Source organism: Hippichthys cyanospilos, chromosome 15, assembly GCF_059441005.1.
Source record: "Hippichthys cyanospilos isolate Australia breed blue-spotted pipefish chromosome 15, RoL_Hcya_1.0, whole genome shotgun sequence".
Lineage (NCBI taxonomy): Eukaryota > Metazoa > Chordata > Actinopteri > Syngnathiformes > Syngnathidae > Hippichthys > Hippichthys cyanospilos.
The window spans coordinates 18,940,964-18,959,408 of NC_142383.1; the positions used below are offsets into that span (position 1 = coordinate 18,940,964).

The following is an 18,445-nucleotide window of genomic DNA, read 5'->3' on the forward strand; positions in this document are numbered from 1 at the left end:
ACAACGGTCACGGATTTCGCTGGACTTTTATTGGCGCGGTTTTCAATGGAAAACAAGAAAAAGTACAAAGACACATGGGCGCTAATATCAAATCAAAGCCGAATGGAAATATCATCAATACGTCTACAAATGACAACAAAACGCTAAGGTGGTAATACTCAGCTAACGTATCGCAGAACAGAACCGAATAGAACATTTCAACGACCGTATGATGAATATAAACATGAATAACGATGGAAAATTGACGTATTGAAGAGAAAAAAAAACTTTGCTCTTTGCAAAAATTAGCAAACTTTTCTCCCGTGTACAGAACAGAAGCTAAAGAGCGAGACAAAAACGATACAGGAAGTGATGTCACGGTGCACACAGGAAGTGAATCCACAGCGCAAGAAAGGGACTCGAAAGTGTGACGTGTGGATCCGCCGTACAAAAAGTGACACTGGTGCATAGTGGCTCGATACAGGAAGTGATGTCACAATGTCCAATTTTGAGGAAAACGACTTTGATGTCACAGTGTGCCGCGCGGCACGCGTTCAAAGTGTGACGTGTACAAAAAGTGACATACCAGCATACAGGAAATGAAGTCACAGTGTTATGCACAGCCTGCAGGAAGTGATGTCACAATGCGGATTGTGACATATGTCCTTCGTTTATACAAAGCGAGGTCACATAGGGCGCATCCACTCCACACCTCTGATGTTTTGTTGAGCGTGGCACTTGAGCCTGAGCGGATCGGTAACCGTAGTAACCAGCGGAACTGGATGGGAACCGCGCCCCCCCCCCCCCCCTCCGCCCCTTGGATAACAGTGTCGCTGGTTGCTAGGCAACAAAACATCAACGCCTCACCTGATCCAAATTAGCGAGGATTAGCCCGGCTGGCGCTAACCGGCTAGCGCGGGACGTTAGCTTAACCCGGCGCCACGCGCGGCTCCATCTTCAGCGAGAGCTCGTACAGCGCGTCTTCGTCCAGCACTTGGGTCTTGTCCAGCAGGAAGTGAGTCACCTGCGTGGGGGCGGGACCAAAAAAATGGCTGAGCTAAAAAAAAAAAAATAAAAAAAAAATAGAGAGGCCAAAAAAAAGTCGGCGCGGCTAACCTTGGGCTGGTGCTCGATCCTGTAAGGGGCTTGCTGGAACTGCCGGATCTCTCGGATGATGTGACAGATCTGACGCCAAGCGCAAACTTGTTGTGAAAGGAGAGGCCGAAAAAGCGGGGTGGGCTATCTGGACGCGGGACCGTTTACCATCCTCATCTTGGAGAAGTTGACCAGGCCTTCCTCGGTGAAGTTGGGCGTGCCCTCCTCGATGAAGGCCAGGTCCGTCAGGTACATGCCCAGGTAGGGCACGCACGGCGGGTTGCAGCTGCGCACAGTTGCATGCGCCTTTCACAAACAAGCCAGTGGAGCTTCTCTGTGATTTGCCCACGCTTACTTTTTCAACGTCTCTCGCAGGTTCTTGAAGCGTCCTTCGGATGAGACCGTCCTCTGGAGACGATCCATCAGCGCCTTTGTCTGCACGCACACGCAAGATTTTTTTTGTTTTTCCATCATATCATCCTATTCAAAGATGGATTTAAAAAAAAAAATCCAGGTACTTATTGAAGAGAGATTTTGGCCTTCCATTTTTTTGGGAGATATTATGCTAAGGATTGAATGTTCTAAAAAAAAAAAAAAAAACGTCCAAATTTGTCCTTGGGACTGAAGGAGTTACGAAAGGCGTTCGGGCACCTGCTTGCAGACTTTGGCCCAGGTCTTCTTGAGGCGGTAGACGGCGCTGCGGTTGAGCGCCGAGGTGATCTCCAGGACGCCGTTGTAGTTGTTGAGGCAGCGGCAGATGTCGGCCACGGCCAGCCACTTTTCGATGGCGCCGGCCCGGGAGCCCGCCTCGCCCTGACGCATGATCTGCCACGCCACCAGGTTGCTCATCTGCAAAACGCCAAAGGCCTCAGTTTCCGCCGGCCAATGCCCCCCCCCCCCAACTCACGTCGTTGAAGTGCTGGCTGGTCTTCATGATGTAAGGAGTCTTCTCCGTCTTGTCCACCTTCATCCAGCCTTGCCCCAGGAACTCCCTCGAAGATACCAAAAAAAAAAAGGGATAGGAAATGAAGAGATGTACCATGAAGCCTCACGAATATCGGAATGGAATACTATCATTTTGCGCTTGACATTCTCAACTTTTTCATCTTTAATCAGATAGTGACTTAAAAAGTCATTAGTACTTATATTTCTATTATAGCTGTAATTTATACTATAATTTTATCTTGGAAAAATGGACTGAAAATGAATACTTTGTTAAAAAAACACCTTAGAAAATATAGTTTCTAAATAAACTTGGAACCTTTAAACTGCTGGTCTCTTGGTTTGTTTTTATTCAATCATTTTAAATTGAAACAAGTTTCAATGTGCAATTTTCATGTAGCTTTTCCCCTTAAGAACTTGATTTTTCATACTATTCCACCTATTATGTTTTTTTCCCCTTGATTTTGGAAACAAGTAGCATGCATCGAAGCCTGCATTGTCTCAAAAGACCACGAGGGGGCGACAGAAAACGCTTAGCTTTTTGGGAAAGCCTACCGTAAATGTCACATGAAGAAAACTACGAGCCACAACGTAAACACTTTTTTTTTTTTTTTTTAAGGTTGCAATAATTCCAAAAAAGTGGACCGACTCATAAGGAATGCTCCTGAAGACTATGTGGTCCAGTAGGGTGATCTGCTCGGCCAGCTCCATCGCCGACAGCGACTCCAGACACTCGGCCTTTGGGCTCTCCGCCTAAACAAACGCCATTTATTGAGGACATTGATTTTGAAAAAAACAAAACAAAGACGCTTTCTTACCACAATGAAGTGAAGAAGCGGACAACTTTTCTGTACATCATGAAAAAAACAAAAGACGATTTCAGTTCTGACGCGGTCCAAAAGTTGTGTGTGTGTGTGTGTGTGTACCATTTGCAGTATGTCCTCGATCCGGAGCTGAGCGTCGTCTTGCTCTTCTTGGCAAAGCGCGCTGACGGCGACGGTCGTGAGTCGTGCGCGTCGGAATCGGCGGCGCGGGCGCGGGAAGCGGCGGCGCTCACCCGAGAATGTTGTCGGCGGCTTTCCTCTCCTGGGGCAGCAGGTCGGGATCCCGCAGGACTTCGTCCAGCAGGCCCAGCACGCACGCCTTCAGCTCGCCGTTACTCTCAAAGTCCTGACGGCAAAAAAGAGTCCCTAGGCAAGCCCGTACAATATGCCAAACTCATTTTTCGCATGTGATGTGATTTTTGAGGGGAGGAAAAGATTTCTGGATGTTTGGCAAAGATGAGCGCAAATTGCGACCCTAAAGTGAGAATAATGAGAACGGTCCATTAACCTGCGAGTGTTTGGACACCCAGTGGCGCAGCACGTTGAGCACCCGGTTGGTGGCGGCTCTGCGGATGATGAACTCTTTGTCGCACGACTTCTCCGACGCTGCAACGGGGAACACATCGGGCAACGGTTCTACTTCTTACCAAGTCCCAACTGACTCATTTTCGCCCCTTTAAAGCCACAAACATTCAAGGTCACAGAAAGCACAGGGGTGTCATAATCTTGATATTATTATTATTCTCAAGTGGCCCGGACTGCTAAAATAACAGCGCACAGCCTAAAAGCAGTTAGTGTCACTTATAAGTCTTTTTTTTTTTAAACGAGGGCCGGCCCGCTCCCAATTCCCAGCCAGTAGTGGCACTCGTATATTGTTGTAAACCAAAACAACGAAATAAAAATACGTAAAAATCCATTTTCCAGAGCCGCTTCTCCCCCGCGCGGGTCACAGACCCGGTGCAAAATTTGTTGTGACCGGCGCGGCGCCGGGTACTCACCCGGGGAGCTGGCGTGGCCGGCGGCGGCCGTGGCGATGGCGAAGGCCGAGGCGGGCGACACGGCGCAGCGAGCGTTCTCCGCTGAAGACGCTGCACGCGTAAAAAACACAATTACCGCGAGAAATAAGGAGGCGCGCGTCCGCTCCGAGCGGCACCTGCTGCCGGCCGGTAGCGCAAGTGTCGCGGCGTGGCCGGCGAGCGGCACGGCGACGCGTCGCCGCCGGACTCGTTGCCGTTGGGGGCGGGCGATTCGGGAAGAAACTTGTCCAGAGACACCGACTCCAGCACGGCTGGCGACGGCGGGACCAGACGGGGGAGGGGTCAGACACGTAACCATAGCAACAACATCACAGTGGGATGCTATATTTACACATTACGGATAGCAGACCCATTAGGAATTTGAACAATCAAATACAAATCTGGAGTTAGTTTGTAACTAACGCAGTCTTCTGTGGCGAATATTTGCACATCAAAGACACATCAGAGGGGATTCCACATCCCCGCTGTATCCGCCTCACATAAATGTCTGACATGTTAAATATAGATTATTAACAGAACATCTTTGCTATAAGACGCACTGGACTATAAGGCGCACCTTCAAAGAAGAGCCCATTTGAAAACATTTTCATATATAGGGCGCACCGCATTGTAAGCTGCAGCAGTTTTTTAAGGGACTCACCTCTGCGGATGCTCCGCCTGAGCTTCCCGCAGAAGGCGTCGATGCGAGGCAGTTCGCCGGCGCCGACGTCCTCGCCGCCCGGGCCGAGCTCGGGCGAGCTGGGACCCCGACTGAGATCCAGCGGGGCCTTGGTGACGGCGGGGGGCGGCGACGAGCAGAATCCGAAGAGCGTCCTGCCGGAGGCGGCGTGCGGCGGAGGCGAGGACGAGGCGAAGATTCCGGGCCCCTGCGCCGAGGTGGGGGAGCCCGCCGCCGAGGAGGACGGCGCGGAGGAGAGGTCCAGAACCTTGGCCCCCACGGGTGAGCTGAGGGACAATTTGCGGGCGTGGACGGGAGAGGACGTCCGAGACGGCAGCGACAGAGGCGGCGGGGACGAGAACTTTCGGCACAGGCGCGGGGATTTGTTGTTGAGGGGGTCGGCGCCCCACGAGCCAGGGTTGGCGGCGAAGAACAGCTCCAAGGACCTGAAGACGCAAGAGCAGCCGTCAGCGCGGCGGGGATGGAGGGGGGGGCAGATTCAGGTCACCTAGAACATTTAAGAAAAAACACAGGAAGGAAGACAACTAGGTTGTTTTTCACGCGAGGGAACCGGACAGGAACCAAACATCATCAGATCTCCTTCCAATCTGGAAACAGACCCTTCTCCGCTCCTCAGAGCGACGCCGTTCCGCTTTTGCCCTTTGGGTCGGGTCACGTCTCACGTCCCTTTTTTACAGCTTACTTGAGAGCGTTAGCGTGTCAATTCCTCTTCTTCGTAAACAACAGTAACAGGAAACATTCTTCCATACTCATCTACTAATATACTAACACCTACAGTATATACCGTTATTCTAACGGGGGAGACTACTGGGGAACGGGGGGGACTACTGGGGTCTCGGATGTTTGTTTACTTGGACTGGTCCAGAGCCAGCTGGGTGATCTTCAGACTGTAGTCGGGACACAGAGACACGACGGACAGACGGTCGCACGAGTGCTGCTCGACCCTGAGCCCGAAACGACGGAGATGATGAGGGGCGGGGCGCCACGGGCCTTTCTTTCCTTTCTGTCCTTACCTGACGGGGATGGAGGTGAAGGGGCGGCGGTAGACGTGCGCCAGCTTGTCCATGACCACGGCGGCGTCGGTGAAGAGGCGGTACGTGTGCAGGAAGGTGTTGAGGAAGTCGATGGACAGGAAGCGCAGGTCGGTCAGGCGCTCCAGGAGCCGCTCCACGCTGGCGTAGCGGATCTGCGGCACCTTGCACGAGTTCAGCGTCTTGCTGAAGCAGATGTCCACGTCGTCCTTGTGCAGACGCGCGTCCGACCTGCCGGACGGGGAGGCGCGCCTTCAGAAGCCCGTTCCGGTTACGAGGCCGGGTTGCGCCGGCGTTGGATTGCGTGCGTTCATTTTGGAAAAGGAAGCGCCGTTTTACAAAATGCATCACGCTAATAAAATGCAGAAGGCAAGCCCGGCCGCTACTATAGCTTCTATTCTACGCGCCTTATGATGCGGTGCGCCCTATATGCGAAAACGCTTCGAAAAGAGGCCGTTCACTGGCGGTGCGCCTTATAGTGTGGAAAATACGGTATTGGTGATTGACATATCGGGCCGTCCAATGACGTGTTGGCAAATGACAGTAGGCGGGGCTCGGGGAATCTGTTTGATGATTGGGAGCGCGTCTCACTTGATCATGTTGGGCACCGACACTTTGGAGTTCTCCTCAAAGACGCTGGTCATCAGCCCGTTGCAGCGGATGTTATCGATGCACTGGGGGGCAAAGAGGCGTGACGGGGGCGCGGCGGAGGCGCGGAGCGCGCGAGCGGGCGTCCCGCTCGGGCGTCCCGGTCTCCTGTCCCACCTGGCTGATGTCGCTGGTCCAGGCCGCCTTCTCCTGGCGCGACGGAGCCAGCAGAACCACGGAAAAGGCCGGCGCGTCGGCGGGCTCCACCACCATCTTGAACTCCAAGTGGCCGAAGCCTTGACCCGCCGCGTTGTCTGCAAAAGAGCGGGCGGGCGCGTCAGGCCCGGCGCTCGGGACCGAGCCCGCTCAAAAGTGTTCTCACAGTCCTCGTCGCCGGCGTCCAGTTCCTCGATCAGCGTGCATTCCATCAGCGACAGCGTGCCGCCTTGCTGAAGGGCAAAAACAAAAAGGCTTTACTATCTGCCGCTATTCGGCAGCCAACGCCATTAGCCCTTCAACGGACGATGGATTTCTTCTGCTATTTCTTCGGGGGCGTTTTTTTTTTTGTTTGAGTTCAAAAAGGAGTCGGAGCCTTGGCGATTAGTCTTGAGCTCGACTGCGGCCAAACCCTTTCACCAGCAGCACATCCAGGCAGCAAAATATTGCGGCTATGGCTGAATAAGACCTGATGGGGGAACTGGACGCCTATTTCCAATTGATGCATCTTATTTTATTTATTTTTTTTATTTCAAAATGATGCGTAGCTTTGGCTGAAGGATTGCGGCCTGCATTTCCAATTGCTTTTTTCTTAACTTGAAAACGAACAGCGTCAGAGGGCGGTTGGCGCCGGGGTTGGGGTGCGGACCTTGAGCAAGTGCAGCTTCCCTCCGGACGTCCTGGTGCAGACCAGGAAGTGTTTGGTGAAGAGGAAGCACTGGCGCTCGCCTTCCTTGCGCAGCGACAGCGAGCCCAGCCGCACTTTGCTCAGCACGCCGCGCTCGCTGCCGGACGGCAGCCGCACCAGCGAGCCTGCCGGGGGGGGGGGGGGGGACAGCTGACGTGCCGGGAGGGGGGGCGGGACGGCGAGACGGCGCCCACCTTGCCGGACGAAGGTCTGGCTGGTGTCCAGCAGGATGTCGCAGCCCTCCACGATCATCCTCTCGATGGCCAGGTTCTTGCGGATGTTCTCCGTGTCGCTCACCTCGTCGTGCATCATCCTGGCGGCGGACACGCGCGGTCACGCGGGACGCCGGCCGCAACGCGCGGACTTTGCCGCCCATTTCGTACTTTGAGAGCTCTTCCAGTTTGGACTTGGCGAAGTGAAGGCTATTCCTCTCCACGTGCTCGTGCGGCGTGTGCGCCAGCAGCTCGTGAAGCGTGATGATGTAACGGGGGATCTGAAAACACACGCGGGACATTTGCCGGCGCGGTTCCTTTGACCTGTGCCAAGTGTTGAGGGTCAAATCGAAACTAACAGAAAACACTAACTAAACGTAAATATGTATCCATTTACGGGAGCAAACTAACAAACCGAGACTTCAACTGGTTACTTTGTAGGTTTCGCGTAAATCCCGCCGGCAGCGAACCTGGAACATGGGGTAGGTGAGGAAGGTCTCCAGCATGCGGCCCTCGCAGGCGGCGTTGGCCTCGTACTGCTTGAGCAGCTTGTCGAAGTCTCGGTTCTGCTTGCAGTTGGCCAGGACCTGAAGGCTGTACTGGTGGTTGCGCACAAACTCCTGGTAGATGTTCAGCATGGGGAGGAGGATGTCGAACAGGTCCGCTGCACTCAGCGCAAACGGCACGGCCGGCGACGGTCGGTGACGGGCGGCGCCCACAAAAGCCTCGGCCCGGCCCGGCCACTCACCCAGGACCAGCGTGGGCCAGTTGGCCATGCGGGCGTTCAGGCCCTGGTGGAAGATCTGGTGCAGGAACATGATGGTCTCGCTGGACGAGAAAAGGAGCGGCCCCGCCGGGAAATAAGAACGCTCGCAAGTGCTAAATGTGCTCAAACTAAATGATTACTTCCGACACTTGGAAGTAATTGATTACGTTTAGCGTGTTAGCGCCTAATCACTTTTGTACTGGATTACCTTAGGAAATGACATCACATATTACTTTAGCACTTGATGAGAACCGACCATTTTTAGAAGCTCTTTGCGGGTCGCACTCAAAAATGGTGCGTTTGGGGAAAAAATGTCAACGATGAGCAAAACACCACTGCTGATAATAACACCTGTTGAGGAAGATGCTGCTGACGTCGTGGTGGCTGACGGGCGGCTTCTTGGAGCTGGCGGCCATGCGCAGCGGGCGCAGGAAGCAGTTGACCAGGACGGACAGCTGGTTGACGTACTCCGTCTCCGCCTCCACCATGTTGAAGACGATGTGGTTGCGCTTGCGCATGCTCTCGGCGTGCGGCGAGCAGATGTAGTCCTGCACGATCAGCTTCCACTTCCTCCGGCACAGCCAGCCGCGCATGAAGCTCTGCACCTGCCCGGACAAGTGGCGCGACACTCGGACCCGTTCCGTCACCGCCAAACGGAAAACCGCCGGCAAAGTCGCAAGAGGTCAAACGGCGACTTACTTTCTTGATCTTCTTGATGTCGGGGTCTTCCTCGTCCAAAAGGGTCTGGCTGGGTTGCATGCGCTCCCTGGTCCTGTTGAGCAGCACGATCTGGACGCCGCGCGGGCGCAAAACGGGTTAGCTGGAGCGCTTGCTTCGGCGGCAGCGTTTCGCAAGTCGCGTTATGAAAAAAATCCTCTCGCTTCCTAGCTATTCACGTACAAATCTTTTATAATGACGTAGAACGCGCTGGCTAGGTAACTAGCTAGCTATGAATCTAGCGTGCTAGGTAGTGAGGTACGAAAATCTATCTATCTATCGCTAGCTAGCTAGATAGCCAGGGTGTCTAACGATCATTGGTAGCTAGATGGATAAGCTATCTATAGCGAGTTAGCAAGTATAGCTAGATAGCAACTATAGCTAGATACCCTAGCTAGCGAGGATAGCTATCCATCCATCCCTCCCTCCATCCTAATAATAATTTAGCTAGCTATTAATCTAGCGTGCTAGGTAGTGAGGTACAAAAATCAATCTGTCTATCTTTCTATCGCTAGCTAGCCCCAGGTATCTAGCTATCACTGGTAGCTAGATGGATAACCTCTATATAGCGAGTTAGCAAGTATAATTAGATACCCCAGCTAGCTAGGATATCTATCTATCTATCCACCCATCCATCCATCTCTCTCTATCCTCATAATAATGTCCCTTGCTAGCTACCCAGCTAGCTCATTAGCTATCCATGGTGTTAGCTAGCTCTAAAAAACGGCCAACCAATCGGAACTATTGAATTTACAGTATATCTAAAGTTTATTGCTTTCCGGGTATAATTTAGCACCACCATAAGCATAGTATGACTACTTATTGTGAAGAATTGGGAGATATAGACAGCGCGGCATACTTCGGCCTTCAGCCTCTCGATCTCGGTGTCCTGGTCCTCCAGTTGCGTGCGGAGCTGATTGGCTGCGATCTTCTCCGTCTCCATGATCTGGACCAGGTGGATGTACTTCTGCATCAGGATCTCGCGCTCCAGGATCAGGTCCGAGTAGCTGTGCGCGCGCGCACGCACACAACATAGCTCTTTTATTTGGCTTTTTATCGTGACGCTCATTCCAATTGTTGAGTATTTAGCAACGTTTAACATTTACCATTAGCATACACACGTACGCCTGCTATTTTTTCCATTTTTAAAGCTGACACATTTGTCCTGTGCGTGCATATATATATATATATATATATATATATATATATATATATATATATATATATATATATATATATATGTATGTATACAGTAAGTGTGTGTGCTCGGCCGCATTTGCAGCAGTTCACATTTAGGTCACGGTGGTACTTTCCGGACTTACGTCACACTTTGGCCTTCTGTCTCTCTCTTCTATTTTTAGCACTTGGTCACATCTGGTCCAGCTAGAAATGTTGCCTGCTCGGCTAGCTAGCATCAAAGCAGTCAAATTAAAAATAAGTCCGTATTTTTTGGACGGCATCGAGAAAAACTGCCCGCTTGTGTTTACTGACGACAACTGACGGTTGCTTCTTGTTCCGACGAAATTGCACTTCATCTGAAAAGATAACGTTCTAAATTCTAAATGCTTGCAGACAGAAGGTTGCGAGGTACACCCGATAGGTGTCAAAAAATTGTGCCCATTTCGGGCTCGTTTACCGCCATTAAAAATATTTTCATTTTAGCACGAACCCTTTCAACATTACTCGCCAAGTGGGTGCAATAGAAATCTTTGTGTTGACGCCCCAAAACCGCCAACTTCTGACATTTGCAAGCCTTTCAATGACTTCCTTAGTTGTCTTAGCCTGGACTCCCAAAAGTCTCCAAAGGTCATAATGCTCCAATTAAGACCTAAATATTCCTATTTCAAGTTCATAAATACATAAATGCAAGTGCGTGAGCGCGCGCGTTCACCTGGCCTGCTGTATGCAGTCCACCCACTCGTTGCAGTCGGCTTCCTCGTCGGTGCGGAGCTCCAGCGGCTTCTGACCGTCGTGGCCGAACATCACCAGAAAGTAGTACTGCGCGCGACAAACATACGTCAACTTCCCGCGTTGTTACACCTGACTTCCTGTATTTACAAACGGAATTTGTCAGCAATTTGCAACAGTTTAGATTGGCCAATAATTGCGAGACAAAACAATAATACGTAAAAAGGTCATGAATTTTGGAAGAAATATGACATTTCTCTTGAGTTCATGTGACTTATGACGTTTTGGCCTGCGATTGGTAGTAATGACGCAACCTAAGCGGTTGACTGACACTTGCTAGCGTGTTGGACCGGGCAGGAAGCTTAAAGGCTCGTGTGTGTGTGTGTGTGTGTGTGTGTGTTGTTACATAAGTGCGGCTAATGCGGCTTCCCTGGCAGCCAGATGGATTTAAGCTCATGCAAAACAATGACACACAAGCAAGCGAGCCACGCCCACCCGCTCACATCTGCCCAAGTCACTTAAGTCACGTGACGCTCAACAAATCGACGGCTTTGAAAGCAAGATGCCGCTTTGAAAAACGCTCCCCCCTGGGCGCCGGATACCCATTTTGATTATCGGACCCATAAGGGTGGACCCATACCTCGAAATAAGGCCACAGATACTTGCTTTCAGTGCTCTCCCATCCTGACTCGAAAGCTCGGAATCCCGAGAAGACACCCAAAACGCCCGGGAAAACAAAGATCGGCATGACAGCCTCCAGAGGAGTGCCACCCCCCCCCCCCGTCTAATACTTTCATCATTCCGTCATATTTCAAACTTACTGTTAGTCGTCAAGAAGGCGTTTATTTGCAAGTGTTTGAAATTGACGTATTCCTTTTTCGTGACAGACGCGCTAAAGCTTCCGCACCTCCCTTTAGAATGCGATGACAACGAGCGTTTTCTATCTTTAGATATAAAACTACAGCGGTTCTCTCCTGGGCCTTTTTCAAACATAGCAAAATAGGTTAATTCAATGTTGATTCAGGGCGGAAACGGTTGCTGTTTGGTTAAGGTCGAACTCTTATTAATGATTCATTCCTGTGATCAATTTCTTCTGTCTTTGAACTTTGGGAGCGTTGAAATGAGAGGCAAGGGGAGAAAATGTTGATGAGCGTCCGAGAAAAGCGCATCAAGTGTAATGCGAGGGGGGCCTTTACTTTACTGCCCGTGTATAAAAGAATTGGTAATAGACAGCTACTTTGCGGATTTATACAAGCGTCGTTCGCGGTCCCAACGGTCCGGAAGAAGAACACGCAAAACAAAAGAGAAGTACGCGAGGCGCGTCCGCGAGCGTTCACCTGCATCTTGTCGGCGGCGCTGGGCGCGGGGGCGCGCTCGCACGTGCAGCCCTCCAGCAGGTACATGCCGGACGGCCGCGCGCTCTGCTCGCTGTCGAAGTAGAAGAGGAGGTTCTGGTAGAGCGCGAAGAACTTGTCCGTCCAGCGGACGTTCTCCGAGCCGCGCTTGCTGACCAGGCCGCGCTTGGCGCCCTCCTTGCGGGCGGCCAGCGCCAGGTGCAGGGCGTGGCCCTCGTTGTAGCGCACGCTCTTCTGCATCTGGGCGCACCTGGGGGCGGGCGCGGCCGCGCGCGCGCGCGCGCTTCAGGCGAGGGCGCGCGCCCCGGCTGCGGGGCTCGGCGGGGATCCGGGCGACTTTGCGCATGAACCGCAAGCGGACCGACGGGCCATCGGGGTCCGCTCGGCGGCGAGGCGAAACCACGAAATGGATGGGGCGGAAGGCGGGAAGGCGGGATGAGCGCTAATCGGCTTTGGCGCCCTGGCTCTTAAAGCGCCAGACGCGCTTTCCGAACGCGAGCCGACCGGGGCTCGATCGGAGTTGACCTTCGAAAGCCCGACCCCGCGGCCTCGGACCGCTTCCCGACAGCTCAAAAATCAGAAAAAGACAACTTTCGGGCTCGTCCAACAAGTTTTTTGTCCGAGAAGGACAGAAGCGCCAATCGGCTCCAAAATAACCCGACTGCGGTGAAGCGCGCTCTGCATCAACAACACAGGACAAGACAGTTGCGTTTTTTGGACGAAAGAGAATTTTGATTGTCTCCGTCCTTTGTGGACCCCAAATGAGCTTTTCAAGCCTATACAGTACTTACAAACTCTAACTCCGGCCTCAAAACCCGAACCCATTTTTCAAGGCCTAACCCTGGCAACAAAGCTTACTTCAAAGTCTTGAAGAAAGCACACCTTGCGCGCGCGCCTGTGCAGACAGATGTTATGTGGGCGTGGTCTTGCGGCCTCGATTGGCGACTGAAGGACGAACCCGCTTTGACCTCAAATTCACCGTCCGCGACAATGTGACGCACGCACGCACGCACACACACGCGCAATGTGATCAGCAACTAATCTGTTAGGCTGCTTAGTGGTCAGCCCCAAGCCACACACACACACACACACGCACACACACAAAGCAGTCCGCGGTGCTGTCAAGGCCTCCTCACTTGACCGGAGCGACAAAGGTCGCCACCTAGCGGAAAAACCGTCAAACAAAAAAAGTCACCGACTAAAGTAGCACAGTAGTAAAAAAATGTATTTCAAGGCACGGTAAAGGCACACGACTCGGTTAAAAATATCCCAGCTGATATGGAATTAAAATAAGAACAAGGCTTAAAATTCATGCAAACTATGAAAAACAATACATATGAACAGAGATGAAAAAATACAAAACACATGGGTAATTGCATCATTTCGCGTACAAAATCTTGGCTTGTTGCGCTTTCGGATAAAAAGAGTTCCCGGCCGGCACGGAGGCCCCGGCCTCGACTCGGACGGCAGCGACTCGCTCCGCAAACGTTTGTTCCGCCGGCGTCGGCCGAGCGCGTCTCAGGCTCTGCGGTCGTAGTCGGCGACCATCTTCTTGATGTGGTTGAGCTTGGCCTTCAGGTACTTGCTCCGCCTCTTCTTGGCGCGGTAGTCCGCCGACTGCGAAAACAGCACGGTGAACCGCATCGTTAAGGTGTGCCGCCCCCCGGCGGCGGCTGATGGAATTGCTCGATTCGATGATACGAAGGCTGCCTTCCTTCTTTTTATCCAATACGCCGCATTCCTTTGCGTCATGTGGATTTTCTTTGCACAGGCGCCGCTTACGCACCTTTTTCACGGCCTTGATTCTGTTGTACTCGTCCAGAGCGTCCTGGTGGGAAACACATCAAGCAGCGTGATTATTATTCTCCTTCCCGCATTACTTCTGGAGACTTTTTGTGTGTGTGTGTGTGTGTGTGGGGGGGGGGGTGTCTGAGCCACATGTCCACTGATTTTTGTGTTGTTAAGGCAAAGTAAGTTTGAGGGCTGGATTTTCAAAACAAGATGACAGAAAATGACAAAAGCGGCACTAAAATGGCCACTTTCAAGCAAAGTGCCGCACTTCCTGTTTTTCTGCGGTCATGGCTTTTTGAGACGTTTTAGGCGGGCGGTTAACGTTTCTACCCTTTTGGGTGTTGTTTAGTCAAACGGACTTCGGTCAGCAAAGTGGCCGATCTGAAGGAAAATGGCCAACTTGGCGTGTTTTTTTTTTTTTTTAAGATGCTAGTAGGATGCCGACCAGGTACTGCGGGCTTCCCTCGCGCAGCCCGTCCAGTTCTCGGTCCGCGTCGCCGAGTTTCTTGTTGACGGCGTCCAGCTCGGCCTGGAGGTCTTTGTACTCCTGGTGGTTGCGCTCAAACTCCCGCTTGTACTCGTTTCGCTCCTGCTCGCCGGCGACGGGCGGGAACTCGCTGGGGGGCAAAGGTCGGCCGTTAAAAGCCGCGCCGGACGTCTTCGCGCCGCGCGCCGCACCTGTAGAAGTCGGCGTCGTCGTCGTCCAGCTCGTCCCCCGATGAGGCGTAGTCGTCGTCGCGGTGGTGCCGGCGCCTCCCGCCGGCCGAGCCGGGAGCGTCCGAGCCGGCGCCGTGAGGCCGCTCGTCCTCCGGCGGCCTGACGCGCCGATTGCGTAAGAATCGTCCGAAAGCGTTTTGCGGGTGAGTCGGCATCGCGCGCGGCCCGCGACGTCATGGGCGAAACCGCGCGGGCGGGCCGGCCGGCGCCACTCACGGGGGCGTGTAGCCGTAGCGGGGCTTGCTGTAGTCGGCGCTGCGCTCGTCGCCGTCGTCCAGGCCGCTCCGCGAGCCGCGCGGCTTCTCCGGGAACTCGGCCATGGCCAGGTCTTCGGCCGGCGCTGACACGTTGTTCACCTGGGGCCGGAAAAAATACATCCAAAATTCTTCCCCGAAATCCACTTTTCAGCTCAGTGTATGTGGTGGTGGTCAAAAAAAAATAAAAGCACAATATGTACAACGCATTTTTGCCCTCAAAATCAGCCCCCCCCCCCAAAAAAAAACAATGATGCTTTTGGTTGAACTGCTTAAAAAAAAGTATAAATATATACTGTAGTTTTTAGGTAAACAGGTTGTGTGTGGCGGGCGGGCGCTGGAATGAGGAGCGTGCGCCATCATGTCACGTCACGTCAGCTGGCGTGACCCGCAAGCAAGCAATTCCACGAGTTCTCCTAACGTGTACTGCGACACCCCCCCTAGAGTGAAACTCTAGTCGAAGTGACACGCCTTGAAAGTAAGGCGAGCTGCCCCCCCCCCCGCACGCCGACAGCCGCCAAACTGGTCCAACCGCTTCAAACATGGCTGAGCACACATTTAAAAAGCGCCTGCTGTGCACCGCAACTCCTCACGCCACTTACACAACAACAGTCTGTGCATCATTGACACCCCCCACCAACATTTTTGCTGCAAGGATACAGCGCATTCTTTCTTCATCTCTGTCATGACTGGATGCCAGCAAAGAATGCCTTGACCCCCCCCCCCCCCCCCCAAAAAAAAAAAATAAAAATAAAAGTGACTTTCTGCGGAACATTGCCCCTGCCAACATGGCTGCCATATCTAAGTTTTCATTGACTTTGATGGGAATGTCGCCCCTGCCAACATGGCCACCACAAATGAGCTATTATTGAGTTTGACGGCAAACTTTGCCCAGTGAAAATGGCCGCCACGTGCCCATTCATTGCATTGGATAGGAATGGAACAATTCGGACATGCAAGGTGTTTATAAAAACGAATTCGGAACGGCTGTTATTAGCATGCTAGGGCAGCAATCAACACAATAGTCCAAAACGTCATTTTGCAAGGAAGATTGAATTAAATAGTTTTTTTTTTTGTTTTACCCAGGCCTCGACATCCTGCGGCGGCTCGGCGTCCTCCAGCACCTTGACGCGCTTCCACAGGATGTTGCTCTTGCCAAACTCGCCGATCTTCTTGCGCGTCTTCACCGCGAACACCAGCATGATGATGAGCGCGGCCGCCACCAGGAAGCCAAACACCACTGCGATGGCCTGCCCGCATGAGTGGAACAGGCTATGACTTTGAATGTGTGTGGCTTAAAAAAAAAAAAAAAAAAAAAATGGCCGGGACCGGAAAGGCGCGCGGCTTTAAAACGGCGCCGGGTACCTCCTGCGGCTCCACCACGCAGTAGTGGTACAGGTACTGGTTGACAAAGACGCCGGACACCTGCGGGCGCTGGTACTGGGCGCACAGGCCGGCGATCTGGCTCCCGTACGCCGAGCCCTGCGACTGCGCCGTGGGGTTGACGGCCATCAGGTAGACGATGGCGGCGATCAGCACCAGCAGGGCCAAAACGGCCGAGACGACGGCGACCCCCAGGTAGAACTTCCTGCTCTCCGACACGCTCTGGTGGGACACCAGGACGATGAAGATGGCCAGCGCCGCCACGAAGGTGATGGCGGCCATGGCGATGATGAAGCCCTTGGCCGAGCGCGGGTCGTTGTAGTTGCCGCCCAGGCCGCCGTAGCCGTAGCCGTTGCCCGGCCCGTAGGCCCCGCCCCCGAAGGAGCCGTAGTTGGAGCCCCCGCCGTAGCTTCCCGGGTAGCCGGCGCCGTAGGAGCCGCCGAAGCCCGACAGCGCCCCCTGCGAGTCCCAGGCCAGCGTGGAGGCCACGCAGGCGAAGATGGCCACGCACAGCACGATCACGATGATGGCCATGATCTTCAGCACGCCCGGCGGCGACGTCCAGCGGTAGAAGTGCTGGAACTCGTCGTCCGGGTAGTACGAGTACGCCGGCTGGGGCGCCGCGTCGCTGCGGGAAAAATCGTTTGGAAAAAAGCCCGCAATCCGCGCTCCGTTCCCGCTCCGAAAAACGCACGGCGGGGGTTTTGTTCCGACCGGCGGCGTCCAAGCTGCGGCCCGCCTTCCACATTTTAACTACCGGAAGCAAACGCCAAAATGACATTTTGTCACGGCCCGCGTGATGTTTGATGGAGGACTGTTAAAAGTCCAAACATAATCCTATTATGCCCCATCGCCTTCAGAAAGCCTTCATGTAGCTTTTTTTGGTGTGAAATAAACACATTATATTGACAATAATCAGTCGTTTGCTTAATTTCTACAATCTTTCATTAGCATGAAAAAAATATATCAATAACGAGCGGCATTCTATTTGATGATAAAAATGCGGACCCGCTTTGGTTTGGACAAAAGTAGCGCTTTGCCTCCATTTGGATGCAAAGGAATCACGTTGTGTTTTTTGCGGCCTTTTGGACTTACTAGCCATCCGACTCGTATGGAGGCGGACTCCCATTGGGCCTGCTGGACATCGCTGCTGCTTCTCCTAGGCTCGACTTCGACCGTGTCGGAGTTTCTGTGAGAAAAAAAAGACGCAGATGCGTTTGATTACGGCGTCCATTCGATTTGAGCCAAGGGAACGCCACATGGCTTGAAAACGCCCTCCGGTTTGCAGTTTCCGTCCGACAATCCAGAGAAGAAACTCTTCCAAATCAGATTTCAAGAACGTCTGACGAGAGTAACCGAAAGCACATACTGTATGTTGTTAGTGTAAACACCGCAGGTCAACACAAAACCAAAACAAAACCAACCAAAAAAAGTGGAACAAAACAAATCAAGGAGAAAAATGGAAAAACTCGATTAGTTGATGAACTCTCGGGACCATTGCAATATTGCCACACATTTTTTTTGCATTATGCGAACACTTAGGAACCCCTCAATGACGTCAGTCAACAGGTACAGCATTCCAGACCCCATTCAAATGATTCCAACTACACGTGTTTTACCTTAGCAAAAACATATGTATTTTCAACATAGAAAGTTATCTGAGCGATACCATAGTCAAATAAGCTTCGTTTAGCCTGAATCATTTTAAATATTCATGAAACGCTACCGTCTGATTTTCAACACGCAGCAAAAACATCAATAAAGATTATTACAAATATTTCGACAAATAGTTTCACCCCAGACCGACGAAAGAAAAGAGCAGTTAGGGAAAAAAAAACAACAACAACGAAGCGCTGCAGCTTTTTGGTCTGGCTATCCACAACAACCGAAAAAAAAAAAAAAAAAAAAGCAAACCCTACAGTGCCACATGAATACACAAACAATTCCAAAAAGGAGGAAGCGAAAAGAAATGAATAACTACATAAGCTGACCTGGAAGATGGTGCGCCGCCGGGTTGTTGTTTCCCAAAGTGAAGAACTGAGAAAGGCAGCAACCACACCTTGACACAGCAGCGGCCAGGCCGCGCCCACTTACCTAGTAGCAACTACGTCACGCTAAATGCTGCGTTCAAGCGAAAAAGCAAACGCGGAAGTCATTAGATGACTGCCATACTCAGGTTTTTGTTTTTTCACACGCCTTCGAGCTCCACACGACCGAGGAATCAACATTGTATAGCCTCACTTTAACACAACTTGATGTTAAA

The 18,445-nt window shown here is 52.4% G+C and overlaps 2 protein-coding genes across 5 annotated transcripts; both read right to left on the minus strand.

Annotated features, from left to right (window-relative positions):
- Window positions 1-7: 7 nt before the first annotated feature.
- Window positions 8-12,451, minus strand: rasgrf2a (Ras protein-specific guanine nucleotide-releasing factor 2a). Of its 4 annotated transcripts, XR_015868023.1 has the most exons (30): window positions 12,020-12,451; window positions 10,666-10,772; window positions 9,634-9,781; window positions 8,757-8,846; window positions 8,409-8,662; window positions 8,040-8,119; window positions 7,762-7,955; window positions 7,463-7,572; window positions 7,274-7,392; window positions 7,041-7,204; window positions 6,558-6,624; window positions 6,353-6,489; window positions 6,179-6,261; window positions 5,570-5,818; window positions 5,408-5,500; window positions 4,518-4,981; window positions 3,994-4,128; window positions 3,839-3,928; window positions 3,349-3,446; window positions 3,074-3,186; window positions 2,943-3,003; window positions 2,835-2,864; window positions 2,666-2,769; window positions 1,982-2,066; window positions 1,726-1,923; window positions 1,430-1,509; window positions 1,243-1,360; window positions 1,096-1,164; window positions 847-1,003; window positions 8-723 (listed from the first exon to the last, which is right to left on the minus strand). XR_015868023.1 is itself a non-coding variant. In XM_088435603.1 (29 exons), the coding sequence occupies exons 1-29, from the start codon at window positions 12,275-12,277 to the stop codon at window positions 908-910; spliced, it is 3,885 nt and encodes a 1,294-aa protein (XP_088291729.1). In that variant the 5' UTR covers window positions 12,278-12,451; the 3' UTR covers window positions 8-907. The 4 variants fall into 4 exon arrangements, 3 of the variants coding, with proteins under 3 accessions (XP_088291729.1, XP_088291728.1, XP_088291730.1); XM_088435603.1 differs by having other exon boundaries at window positions 8-1,003; window positions 3,839-3,919; XM_088435602.1 differs by having other exon boundaries at window positions 8-1,003.
- A 793-nt stretch (window positions 12,452-13,244) lies between these two features.
- On the minus strand, window positions 13,245-18,262 carry oclna (occludin a). Its single transcript, XM_088435395.1, has 9 exons — window positions 18,174-18,262; window positions 17,278-17,371; window positions 16,165-16,810; window positions 15,882-16,049; window positions 14,762-14,901; window positions 14,507-14,644; window positions 14,274-14,445; window positions 13,824-13,865; window positions 13,245-13,654 (listed from the first exon to the last, which is right to left on the minus strand). Exons 2-9 carry the CDS (start codon window positions 17,325-17,327, stop codon window positions 13,556-13,558), a joined length of 1,455 nt encoding a protein of 484 aa, XP_088291521.1. The 5' UTR covers window positions 17,328-17,371; window positions 18,174-18,262; the 3' UTR covers window positions 13,245-13,555.
- Window positions 18,263-18,445: the final 183 nt, after the last annotated feature.

What these genes read in the sequence shown, in the direction of transcription:
- rasgrf2a (XM_088435602.1), bottom strand. Translation starts at nt 12,277, where the DNA reads ATGCAGAAGAGCGTGCGCTACAACGAGGGCCACGCCCTGCACCTGGCG. An exon ending in GGACGCCGGCGACGAGGACT is followed by an intron (nt 6,490 to 6,557) that starts GTGAGAACACTT and finishes GCTCTTTTGCAG; the next exon opens with ACAACGCGGCGGGTCAAGGC. An exon ending in GCCGCCGACAACATTCTCGG is followed by an intron (nt 3,004 to 3,073) that starts GTGAGCGCCGCC and finishes CGTCGCCGTCAG; the next exon opens with CGCGCTTTGCCAAGAAGAGC.
- oclna (XM_088435395.1), bottom strand. Translation starts at nt 17,327, where the DNA reads ATGTCCAGCAGGCCCAATGGGAGTCCGCCTCCATACGAGTCGGATGGC. An exon ending in CGCTACGGCTACACGCCCCC is followed by an intron (nt 14,645 to 14,761) that starts GTGAGTGGCGCC and finishes TCGGCGCGTCAG; the next exon opens with GCCGCCGGAGGACGAGCGGC. An exon ending in AGGGAAGCCCGCAGTACCTG is followed by an intron (nt 13,866 to 14,273) that starts GTCGGCATCCTA and finishes GTTTCCCACCAG; the next exon opens with GACGCTCTGGACGAGTACAA.